The sequence below is a fragment of the Calliphora vicina genome, chromosome 2 (assembly GCF_958450345.1).
Source record: "Calliphora vicina chromosome 2, idCalVici1.1, whole genome shotgun sequence".
NCBI classification, from domain to species: domain Eukaryota; kingdom Metazoa; phylum Arthropoda; class Insecta; order Diptera; family Calliphoridae; genus Calliphora; species Calliphora vicina.
In genome coordinates, this window is record NC_088781.1 from 57,124,459 (window position 1) to 57,137,135 (window position 12,677).

Consider the following 12,677-nt stretch of genomic DNA (forward strand, 5'->3'; position numbering starts at 1 on the left):
AATAAAAATACTATTTTTTTAGCGATTTTCAATATTTAACACTACTTAACAAGGAAAGAATAGAATTTTATTATTTTTTAATACATTGTAGATCATAATTATTGGTAAATCGAAGGTTAAACTAATAAACATAGAAACAAATTTAAAAATGTATTCTTAACCTACAAAAACAAATAAAAAAAAAAATACAAATTTCGTACTTTTTGGAAATTAAGGGATTAAAATTGTGTTAATTTTTGGTACTTTTTTCATAAAATATGTTTTACTATAATTTAACATAGACACAACGATACAGAAATTTATTTGAATAAAATTTTACGCAAAAACGGGAAAATACATTTTATTTGAAATTATTAAGACAATTTTGATAAAAATTTTAACATTGGTTCATGGATTCATACAAAAATCAACTAACACAGTGTCACTTGGAACTCGGGTGTCAATGAGTATATTGAGCCAAATCCGGGTAAACAGTTTGGTACTTTTTTCAAAACATATTTTTTCTTGAGCACATTAACACAGATTTTAGTCGTTTGAGACTTGTCTGTTGCACATTTTTTTTTTTTAGCAAATTGGTGTATTTTTTAATTTCAAACTTTAGGTGTGTGTTCAAAAAGGAAAAGGAAAATTGGTACTTTTGTCCTAATGGTTTTTTTTTAAATATTTTAAACTATTTAACTTATCTACATTAAAGTTAGCTGATATGTATCTGAGTGAAATTAGAGTTAGGAATATGTGTTTTTGGGTACGTTGTTGATGAAAATACAAAAACTATCATTACAAAAAAAGTCATACTTTCAATCACTCTGCACCATATATGCTTAATTTCATATTCATATCTAATTCTATTACATATTATAGAAAATTCAAAAAAGTACCATTAGAATAAGAAAAAGTCCCATAAAATATCCCCTTGAATGTTCACTCACTTAGGCCTTTATACTCTTAATTTCATATTTCTATATTCATTATTAGAGAAAATTCAAAAAGAACCATTATAAATAGAAAAAGTACCAAAAATCAACCACTTATGGATTCCCACTCACTCGGGTCCATATAAGCTTTATTTTATGATTCTAGGTTCATTGGTGAAGAAATTACAAAAAGTACCATTCGAATAAAGAAAAAGTACCATAAAGTCTCCACCTTCAATTCTCACTCACTTATGATCCCATATACGCTTAATTACATGTTTCTAGGTCTATTATTATAGAAAATTCAAAAAGTACCATTAGAATAAAGAAATAGTCCCATAAGTGGTAAAGAAATTACAAAAGGTACCATTTGAATAAAGAAAAAGTACAAAAAAATGTACCCCTAGAATTCTCACTCACTTAGGACATATGCTTAATTTCGTATTTCTAAGTCAATTGTTATAGAAAATTCAAAAAAAGTAACCTTCGAATAAAGAAAAAGTACCATGAAGTATACGCCTGAGTTTTCACTTACATAGGACCATATACGAATAATTTCATGTTTCTAGGTCCATTATTATAGCAAATTCACAATATGTATACCATTAAAATAAATCCCACTTATGGATTTCCACACATTCGGATCCATATAAGCTTTATTTCTATTTCTAGTATCATTAGTGAACAAAATGCATAAAGTACTATTCTAATAAAGAAAAACTGCGATAAAGTCTCTGCATTTAATATTCACTCACTCAGAACCATATACATATGCTTAGTTTTTAAAGAAAATTCCAAAAGTACCATTAGAAGAACGAAAAAGTACCTACAGTTCTGTTCTCATATTCTCGTACTCCGTCCGTCTGGTCGGCTGGCTGGTAAACCTTGTGCGCAGAGTACAGGTCGCAATTTTGAAGATATTTCGATCAAATTTGGTACATATTATTTTTTCGGCCCAAGGACCAAGCCTATTGAAAATGGCTGAAATCGGTCCATTATTTCCCCTAGCCCCCATACAAATGTCCTTCCGAAATTGGACTTTATCGATCATAAATGTTTAATTTATAAATGTATCTCCACAAATTACGCTCCAAATAAGTTTTATATATACAAAATTCATGTCACCAAATTTTGTTACGATCGGTCCATAATTAGTCGTAGCTCCCATATAGACCCGCTTCCGAAAATCACTTTAACGTGCATAAATCGCTTAAAAATGTTGGCATACTCACAAAATTCAACATAGTAAACTTTCATATAGACACAAATAACAAGACCTAATTTCATGGTGTTCGGTCCATAATTGGTCATAGCCCCCATATAAGACCCACTTCCGAAAATCACTCAAAAATCTAAATTATTGAAATTTTAAAAGAAAAATGTTTTTGCTCTTTTACTTAGTGTAGGGTATTATAGGGTCGGGCTTGACCGATCATACTTTCTTACTTGTTTAATTATACATTGATTTACATTTATTTTAATATCAAAATATATGCTAACGAAGTAGCGGATAATATTATGCTAGATGTATATAAATACCTAACGATTAGCAGTATCCGTAAAAAATTCAGAAAAAGTAATTTTCACATAAAAAGAAACAACAAAATTATATTTTTTTTAATCAGTTCATATTTGACCATGGCCCCACATCTGAAAATCACTTAAATACGCATAAATCACTTACACATATCGTTATCAGATTAAAATTCAACACAATTAACCTTTATGTACATAAGAATCGTAATTTTATCAAGATCAATCCAAAATTGGTCATAGCTCCTATATAAAGTCGACTTTCGTATTGTATTCGGCACTGCCGAATTGTTATTATTATTTCTTTGCTAAAAGATAAGAAATTAAAATAATCAGTACCTACTCAAACTAAATCCCTTAAGCGAAAGCTGTATTTAAGAAAACATAATTTCAGTCTGTCACTGCTTTCGCAAGTTTCAACAAGTAAAATGATTAAAAAATTTAGATTTCTTTGCTTAAATATATTAATTATATTTGGCTCAATAACATCCATAAATGGTAGTTGCCGAATATATTTGCCAAATAATGCGAATACACCAAAATTGTATAGAATTGTTGGTTCACATAAAATGGAATTGAATACTAAACCAACTCCTAATTCGGAATATGCGAATCATGTGAAGTTCTATGAAAATCAAGTAATAGAAGCACAGTGTGATGTTAAATTTGAACGGTAAGTAAATACTTGTATATTTGCTACCATGAACAGTATAGGTCGTTTAAAAAATAAAGCTGTGTTCAATTCAATAACGGTTATAAGTTGCTAGACTCAAAATAGTTTCTACATCATTTAAATTCCTTGAACAGAAGTGCTAAATCTCTGCCTAATTAATTTAAAAATTTTTGGGTTTTTCCTAATAGACCTGAAAGATATCAAACATCAACAAAACTTTACATCAAATGTCAGAATGATGATATCAGTATAAAGACTTCTAAAAGAGCAACTTATAACTTCATAAAAGATTATGAATCTTCTACAATTTCTTTAGAATGCTCACCAATGAAGTGGAAATTATATGAATCAATAAAACAATTCACATGGTGTCCAACCAATGTGACTTCATATATTTTAACAGGAGCTAAGCACTTAGATCATAACTATTTGGCTGGCATTTGTTATGACACCTATAGGCAGTCATTTTCATCAGTGTACTACACATTGGCACCTAAGCATTCCGAATATGCGGTAAATATGTTCAAATCAACTAAGTATGTAGTTATTAAATTGTTTGGAAAGTTTTTTGTTTTTAATTTCAGCAGTCATCTGTTTTCGGGAATTTCTATACTCCTGGTTTGGAAATAGATCACGTAGAGGAAGCATTTGGCCGAAATAGGTAATCGAGTTTCTTCTATAAAATACACATATGTATTTCATACGTTTCAATGAATATTGTTAACTTTTAATTGTTTTAGCATTACGGATTTCGATAACGAACAGCATGAGAAGTGGATAGGTCTTTCAACGTATGGACACGATTCGGTAATAATGCATTCAAAACTATATTCATCATTAAATCTGCATTTGTTACCTCTAATTGAGTCTGTGTGGTGGCCAAATTTACATCTTTACAATTGGAAAAATTATGTAACAGCTCTCGAGCAACACGTCGAGACTGAAAATCAAACCTACGATATTTTAGCAGGTGTATCTGGTGCCATAAAGGTACCCATTATTGAAGATTGTCAAACGAATTATACGTTGAAGGAAGTGACTTATGAAGAGGTGCGGAAAATACCATTGTATGTTTGGAATTATTTACAGGCCAGAGACAATAGCTCGAATGGACTTGTCATTATTGGCATCAATTCACCATTTCATGACGTAAGTAATTTTAAACAGCTCCAAAGAATGGGACTCAAAATTTTCTTTCAGTTTTACTCAGAAGAGGAAATAGTATTTTGCCCGGACAAATGTCAGGAAATTCCGTGGTTGAAAAAAGTTAGCTCTACTTTTCGTTATGGAGTAATGGGCACTGTATTTTGCTGTGACGTTGAAGATGTTAAATCTTCGAAACATTTAGATGGCTTTCCACAAAATGATATGCAATCGATTCCGGCTTAAACAACAACATCATTTATATTAAATCACGCACAAATAACTGAAGCTAATAATAACGATGAATATAATGCTGAAGAGGAGCATTGATTTCACATACCCTTTATCAAAGTTTTAGTAATTAAAAATTCCATACAACATTTCTTTCTGTTAACTTATAACCCTCATTAACAATAAAATACGTAACATCAAATCACCACTAAGTGGTTAGTATTCTGAACTTGTTTTATTATAACTAAGCTATATTCGGCTGTGCAAACCCACTCTTTGTGGACAATTTCGGGTTTTTGGGACTTTGTATTTTAAGTGATTTTAAACCTCTGACGGGCATTTTGTTCTAAAATGGTTTTGACTTTGAAACTAGCAGTATTTTCGGGAAATTTTCACCTACTAAGTCGTCTAGGCCCTATCGTGACTTTAACAGGCAGATGGACGGACATATCGAAATCGTCTTAGATATACATTTTGGGTGCTTAAAAAATGTTTCGTTCTACGATCAATATTTCGATATGTTATTAACGGAATGGCAAAATAAAAATACAATTTTTTTTTACCTATTTTCAATATTTAACACTGCTTAACAAGGAAAGGAAAACAGATTTTTTTAATTCATTGTAGAATTTACTGATAAAGTTTATGTTTTTGGTTGACATTATGTCTTATCTGGGGTTTTATTCGAACTTATAAAATTTTTAAATTAAATGAAATAATGTAATCTGACACAAGTTCTATTTTCATTTGTAATAATTGTTAAGAATACATTAAAAACTCATTTTTGTAGACACATACATTTATTGGACCGCTACGTCGCACAGTGTTTTGAGCTTGGCCAAAAATGTTTAAAACTTATGTAGGAATTTAATTATTTTTTTTTAATATTTAAACAGAAAATACTTCAAATATATTATGATCAAAATTTTAATGAAAACTGTTTAGTAGTTTTGAAGTTATAGCGGCTCAAAGTTATAGTTTTGTATGCAACATAGTGAATTTCTACATTTGGTTATGATATTAAAGTTTAATATTTTTTTCTAACGGTCGATAAAAAACTCTGGTATTGTTTACAAATATTGATCATATCGAGCCCTTAGCGCCAAATTATCTTAAGCGACAAAACACAAATTTTACAGGAGAAGGTTTTTTCGATTATTTTGAATTTATACATAGAATTAAAAATGTTATGATGCGATATAATATAATTTCGTTCAAGCTATTTGTCTATTTTTCAAAAATATTTATAACTTTTGACAATTAAAAATTCATGGAATACTTTATTAAAAAATATGACAAAAAATGTTTTTATTGAATTTTTGCATAGATACAAATTTTTCGAATTGAAATAAAATTGTTATTTATGAATAGTTTTTAATGAAATTTCACAGTTATGCAAAATTTTCTATTCAAAATGGACAAAGAAAAACGAATTTTGAAATTTATTATCAGCAATCCCGCCATTCCCAAAAAAGTGTTGAAAAATCCCAAAAATGGAAACTTTTAGTTTTTTGGCTATAATATCCACACCAGAGTTATCGAAATCCTTTACAAAATAATTAAAAGCATATTGGGCCATCTAAAATCGGTTACTATATTTTTATATCGAATATGTGATTTGAGAATTTTTGCCCTAAATTTTAATTTTACATAAAAAATAATTGTTTTTTGAATGGACCTGGTCCCCTCGGTAACAACAATTTTTTATTGTTATTTCATTTAAAGTATTTTATGAAAACTTAGCTTTCATAAAGTATAAATTTCTTATATATCCTCTTAGAAATTGTTTGTGATAACTTAAAAAGAAAAACAGTTCTTTTTTCGAAAAATCGGCTTTTTAAATTCAAATGCATATAACTTTGGACTTAGTCATTATTTTTAAACATTTCTTTTTCTATTTGACACATACATATGTTGTTAGTCCAATGAAGAAAAACTGGAGAAAATCGGAAAATATTTGGATATGCTGTTATCAAAAAACTGGAGTAGGTTGGGTAAAAATATTGAAAATTTAATTTTCAAATGCGAATATCTCGTAAGCTATTAGAGGTAATTGATAGCTACTACTAGGTCTTTTTTATAGTAGTATTTTTTTTTGAAATCGGAACACAAACGAAGAAAAAGGATCGTTTTAAAAATGTAACATACCCGAGATGTCATACTTTGAGTACCCTTGGCTGGCCCCTGGTGGGCCCATGAGGTCCACATTCAGAACTTAAACTCGACAGCACTTCTTCTTTGCGCATGTGAAATTTCAATCAAACCAATATAACCATTAAGAAGTTACAGATTTATTTCCTTATTTTTTCTATACCACTATGTGTCGCTTACGATAAAATTCGTTTACTATAAAATGTAAACATTTTTGATATTCTGAGAATGCTAAAACATCAGTCGGTCCATAAAATTTTAATTTTATCAATAAAAATAATTTAGAAAATGTCGCTTACGATAATTTGCAAGTCAATAATTTCCAAGTACAAACAATTGCAAAGGTCGACCCAAATTCAGTTATGAAGAAGCATCGAAAAGAAGGTGAGTCGATGAACTTGTTGCATCAACTTCAGTCGATGCTATAGCTAAAGTAGCACAAAAAATATCTGATGCACAAACAGTTAACAAGTTATAGGTGTAACAAGTATTAGCTCTATATATAGACATGGGTCAAAACTACGTTATGAAAATTTAAGTTTTTGTAAATTTTTGAAAAAGGACATTTTTGATCTTGTAGTTTTTGCTCCGAATTCATCCAAATTTGTTCAAAACGTTAAAAATTTTCCAGAAAAATATTGTGCAAAATTTTGATTTATTATTTTTTTTTTAAATTTGTTAGTATTTTTAATTTTCAGGATATATGGGAAAGACACGAATCCTTGCGATTAAGCCATGTTCGTCCGTCTGTTAGTTGAAATCAATTTTCTGAAGACCCCAGATATCTTCGGGATCCAAATTTTCAATAATTCTGTCAGACATGCTTTCGAGAAGTTTACTATTTAAAATCAGCAAAATCCGTCCATAAATAACGGAGATATGAACAAAAAACCGGGACAACCTCGACTTTTGACCTATTTTTGATCTATATATGGATTACTAAGTCATTAATATAGACAATATGGATATCTGATGATAGATATTTCAAAGTCCATTGCAACGATGTAGATAAGGCTATAGTAAGTTGGACCTATAATGGGTCAAAATCGGGAAAAAAATTTTTTGACCCGAATTTTTTTTTCTCAAATATTTTTTCCAAAAAAAAAATTTTTTAAAAAATTTGAAAAAAACTTTTTTTAAAAAAAATTAAAAAACAATTTTGAAAAACAATAAAAAAAAATTAAATTTTGTTTACCTAAAAATATTTAAAAAAATTTATTTTAAAGTATAATTTGGTGAAGGGTATATAAGATTCGGAACAGCCGAATATACCTCTCTTACTTGTTTTTAATCAGTTCATATTTGACCATGGCACCACATCTGAAAATCACTTAAATACGCATAAATCACTTACACATATCGTTATCAGATTAAAATTCAACACAATTAACCTTAATGTACACAAGAATCGTAATTTTATCAAGATCAATCCATAATTGGTCATAGCTCCCATATAAAGTCGACTTCCGTATTGTATTCGGCACTGCCGAATTGTTATTATTATTTCTTTGCTAAAAGATAAGAAATTAAAATAATCAGTACCAACTCAAACTAAATCCCTTAAGCGAAAGCTGTATTTAAGAAAACATAATTTCAGTCTATCACTGCATTCGCAAGTTTCAACACGTAAAATGTTTGGAAAAGTTAGATTTCTTTGCTTAAATATATTAATTATATTTGGCTCAATAACATCCATACAAGGTGGTTGCGAAATACATTTGCCAAATAATGCGACTAAACCAAATTTGTATAGAATTGTTGGTTCACGTAAAATGGAATTGAATGCTAAACCAACAATTAGTTTTGAAAATGTGGATTATGTGGAGTTCCATGAAAATCAAGTAATACAAGCACAGTGTGACCTTAAATTTCAACTGTAAGTAAATACTTTTTTATTTGCTACCATAAACAGTAGGTCGTTTAAAAATAAAGCTATGAGTTCAACTCAATAACGGTTATAAATAGTTTGTACATCATTTAAATTCCTTGAACAGAATTGGTAAATCTCTGCCTAATTAATTGAAATTTTTTTTGGTTTTTTCTTAATAGACCTGAAAGATATCAAACATCAAATAAACTTTACTTCATATGTCAGGATGATAGTATCCGGATAAAGACGCCTGAAAGAGATGTCTATCACTACAACGATAATGATTCTTCTAAAATTTCTTTAGAATGCTCAACAATGAAGTGGAAATTATATGAATCAACAAAACAATTCACATGGTGTCCAACCAATCTGACTTCATATATTTTAACAGGAGCTAAGCACTTAGATCATAACTATTTGGCTGGCATTTGCTATAACACCTATAAGCAGACATTTTCATCACTGTACTACACATTGGCCCCTAAACATTCTGAATATGCGGTAAATACTTATGTTCAAATCAACTAAGTTATTCTTAAATTGTTTAGAAAGTTTGTTGTTTTTAATTTCAACAGCCATCTGTTTTCGGGAATTTCTATACTCCAGGTTTGGAAATAAAGCACGTAATGGAAACATTTGGCCGAACTAGGTAATCGAGTTTCTTCTATAAAATACACATATGTATTTCATACGTTTCAATGAATATTGTTAACTTTTAACTGTTTTAGCATTACGGATTTCGATAACGAACAGCTTGAGAAGTGGATAGCTCTTTCAAAGTATGAACACGATTTGGTAATAATGCATTCAAAACTCTATTCATCATTAAATCTGCATTTGTTACCTCTAATTGAGTCTGTGTGGTGGCCAAATTTACGTCTTCACAATTGGAAAAATTATGTAACAGCTCTCGAGCAACATGTCGAGAGTGAAAATCAAACCTACGACATTTTAGCAGGTGTATCTGGTGCCATAAAGGTACCCATTATTGAAGATTGTCAAACGAATTATACGTTGAAGGAAGTGAGTTATGAAATGGAGCGGAAAATACCATTGTATGTTTGGAATTATATACAGGCCAGAGACAATAGCTCGAATGGGATTGTCATTATTGGCATCAATTCGCCATTTCAAGAGGTAAGTCATTTTTAACAGTTCCAATGAATGGGAGGGACTCTGAGTGCGAAATCATTTCCCAAAATTTTCTTTCAGTTATACTCAGCAGAGGAAATTGTATTTTGCCCGGACAAATGTCAGGAAATTCCTTGGTTAAAAGAAGTTAGCTCTACTTTTCGTTATAGAATAATGGGCACTATATTTTGCTGTAACGTTGAAGATGTTAAATCTTCAAAACATTTAGATGGCTTTCCAGAAAATGATATGCAATCGATTCCGGCTGAAACATCATTTATATTAAATCACGTACCATTAACTGAGTATAATTATAATGATAATAGCGATGATTATAATGCTGAAGATTAGCAGTGATTTTCCCCACTCTTATTCATTTATAAAAAATTTAATTATTCTTTCTTTTTATAGACTTTTAAACCTCATTAGCAATAAAACCTTAACTTAAAATCAGTACTAAATGGTTAATATTCTGAATTTGTTTTATTATAACGAAGCTATAGTTTAAAATAATGTTATATTTCTCAAATTGATGCCAAAAATTTAGTTTTTTCCCAAAATCCTTAAAGTTCACACCATATGAGAGAAATGGTCAATTTGTTGTCGCATTAAATAAATCTTAAATTTCAGAATCCTTCCAATTTTTGTTGGTCTTTTTGAAAGCTAAGAAAACAACGGATTTTCGTTTTTTTTTATATTTTGCTCTGCTTTTAGTATTCACTAGGGTATTTGAATTAATCGATTTTTCTCTTGTTCGAATAAAACGAATAATTCGAATAAGAGATTTTATTTTGTTCGAATAATTCGATCACACGTTTAAAATTAGTCGAATTGTTCGAATAATTAAATTTTTTTTAGAACATTAAAGAATGAATTCTTGATGTCGGTTTTTTAATATTTTATTGTTAAAGAAAAACAAAAAAATAACGTTAAAGTTAACAATTTAAGTATTGATAATGTTAAAAAACATTCGAAAACAAAGTCCATCATTAAATTTCAGCAGAAATATTCTGATCAGAATAACTCCCGAACAATCTACAAAACAATTGACTAGCAAACCCTTTAGTTTCCGTTTTGGCATGATCCTGAATTCAAATGCAATATAAACGTATTAAGAACTTTTTTATGTCGTTCATTAATTCCGATTTTAAATTGAGTAACTAATTCTTTAGTAAATTAATTATTCACTATTTCTAAATTATTTATAACAAATTGTATTATACATCAAGCTCTATCAACGTTGCCGAATCTTTGCTTAATAAAGTGATCTTGGGGAATTACACAATAAAAGGAATCTGTCCAAAGTTTGATATCATTGTCAGTGAACGTGACTAATTTGAATTCAAGCAGTGCATGATTGACGCATTTACAAATACGCAAAAAGTTTATTACCATGTTAGACAAAGATGTCCAACGATGTTTAACATCATGTATAAGACGAACTCCTTGCTTTTCTTGCAACAAAACGTTAGTTTGCAATATTTGTGTTTATCATTCGATTTATTAAATATTTTGCAAAACTTACGTATGCGGTTAATAACATCACTTATATACATATATTTTAAGATCATGGCCTTCATCTATTTCAATGTAATCATTATAATGTCATCCTCAATATCACTTTCGACGACCCTTTCAAAATCACATTCGCCATCACATTCAACTCCACTTGAATCTAATTTAAAATTTTGATTATTAATTGCAATTCTTCTAATATTTCGCCAGCTAAATAACAAATATTTTATTCCGTACCTTTTATTTTCATTGGTTCAAGTTCTAAGTTAAACATTTTGAAAGATTTGTTTTTAGAATTGTAACTTCTTGCAGTAATATTTATATATTTATAGAAGGAGCTATCGGAACACTCATCTACAGTGACCGAATGTCCCTTTGTCTTTAGTTATTTGTCGAATTTCAGAAACAATACAATTTTTGTGAGTCATTATTACTTATTTAAATTTGGAATTATGAAAAATTTTAAGCAATTTAATAAATTTAAATATATATGAACATTTATTCGATTATTCTACATAAAATTGTTCGAATTATTCGTTATTCGAAAATGGCCATTTTTAAATTGTTCGAATAATTATTCGTAAGAAATTATTCGATTAATCGAACGATCATTAGTCGAATGAATACCCTAGTATTCACCCATCTGTAAGCTTTCAACCTTTACATATTTTTCAGCGAGTGTATTAATTACATGGTGTGTAATTTTTTGAGTCATGGAAATATAACCATATGCGGACACCACTACGTGATAATAGACCAAAAAAAAAATACCCGTATCTTCCAGTTTTGCCCAAAGTTATGTACTTTTTTTATGGGCCCCAAAGATTTGGAGCCTTGGTGTAATTTTTTCAAAAAAGTAATCATTTTCTCAGGCTCATATCTTGCAAACTGTTCGGAATTTTGATTTACTCTCTGAGGCAAAGTTCATCTCCAAGCTCAAAATCGCAAAAAACTTTAAAAAATTCAATGTATATATCAAACCAAAAAAAGAATAGTTTAAAAATCTTGACTCACTCCAAAGTTATATGCATTTGAATTTGAAAATTTTAAAAAGGCAATTTTTCGCCATTTTTATATAGATTTTGAAAAGCTAGCTTTACATTAAATATTTTAAATGAAAACAACTATGAAAATTGATGATATCGAGGGGACCAGATCCATTCAAAAAACTCCAATTTTTTTATGTAAAAAAAATTCAACTTTAGGGCAAAAATTCTAAAATTGCATAGTCGTTATCAAAATATAGTAATCCATTTTAGATGGCCAAATATATTCTTTATTATTATGTAAAGGTTTCCGATAACCTCGTCCCTGGTATGGATATTATAGCAAAAAAAAAACTAAAAAATTTGTTTTTATTTTTCCATTTTCAATAGAAAAATCTATATATCGATGGCTTAATATAAAAAAGGCGTAACTAATTTTTTTTTCAAAAGTATCAATGTAAAAAGTCTAAATTAAATAACTTCATTGAAATAAAAAAATAAAAAATTTTAAATGGGAAATAAAATGTGAT

The 12,677-nt window shown here is 29.1% G+C and overlaps 3 protein-coding genes across 5 annotated transcripts in view; 2 read left to right on the forward strand and 1 right to left on the reverse strand.

Moving 5' to 3' along the window:
- Window positions 1-12,677, reverse strand: part of LOC135952119 (serine-rich adhesin for platelets) — a 322,223-nt gene that overhangs the window by 33,053 nt on the left and 276,493 nt on the right. The window lies entirely within an intron of this gene.
- LOC135950470 (uncharacterized) lies at window positions 3,017-4,716 on the forward strand. The gene is made up of 5 exons (XM_065500009.1): window positions 3,017-3,120; window positions 3,309-3,633; window positions 3,705-3,781; window positions 3,861-4,269; window positions 4,321-4,716. The coding sequence occupies exons 1-5, from the start codon at window positions 3,017-3,019 to the stop codon at window positions 4,507-4,509; spliced, it is 1,104 nt and encodes a 367-aa protein (XP_065356081.1). The 3' UTR covers window positions 4,510-4,716.
- LOC135950471 (uncharacterized) lies at window positions 8,277-10,116 on the forward strand. Its single transcript, XM_065500010.1, has 3 exons — window positions 8,277-8,521; window positions 9,244-9,652; window positions 9,728-10,116. Exons 1-3 carry the CDS (start codon window positions 8,277-8,279, stop codon window positions 9,995-9,997), a joined length of 924 nt encoding a protein of 307 aa, XP_065356082.1. The 3' UTR covers window positions 9,998-10,116.

Excerpts from the sequence above, each read along its gene's own strand:
- LOC135950470 (XM_065500009.1), top strand. The coding sequence starts at position 3,017 with ATGGAATTGAATACTAAACCAACTCCTAATTCGGAATATGCGAATCAT. Across the intron at positions 3,634-3,704 it reads CTAAGCATTCCGAATATGCG|CAGTCATCTGTTTTCGGGAA; the intron begins GTAAATATGTTC and ends TTTTAATTTCAG. Across the intron at positions 4,270-4,320 it reads TCAATTCACCATTTCATGAC|TTTTACTCAGAAGAGGAAAT; the intron begins GTAAGTAATTTT and ends ATTTTCTTTCAG.
- LOC135950471 (XM_065500010.1), top strand. The coding sequence starts at position 8,277 with ATGTTTGGAAAAGTTAGATTTCTTTGCTTAAATATATTAATTATATTT. Across the intron at positions 8,522-9,243 it reads TGTGACCTTAAATTTCAACT|CATTACGGATTTCGATAACG; the intron begins GTAAGTAAATAC and ends TAACTGTTTTAG. Across the intron at positions 9,653-9,727 it reads TCAATTCGCCATTTCAAGAG|TTATACTCAGCAGAGGAAAT; the intron begins GTAAGTCATTTT and ends ATTTTCTTTCAG.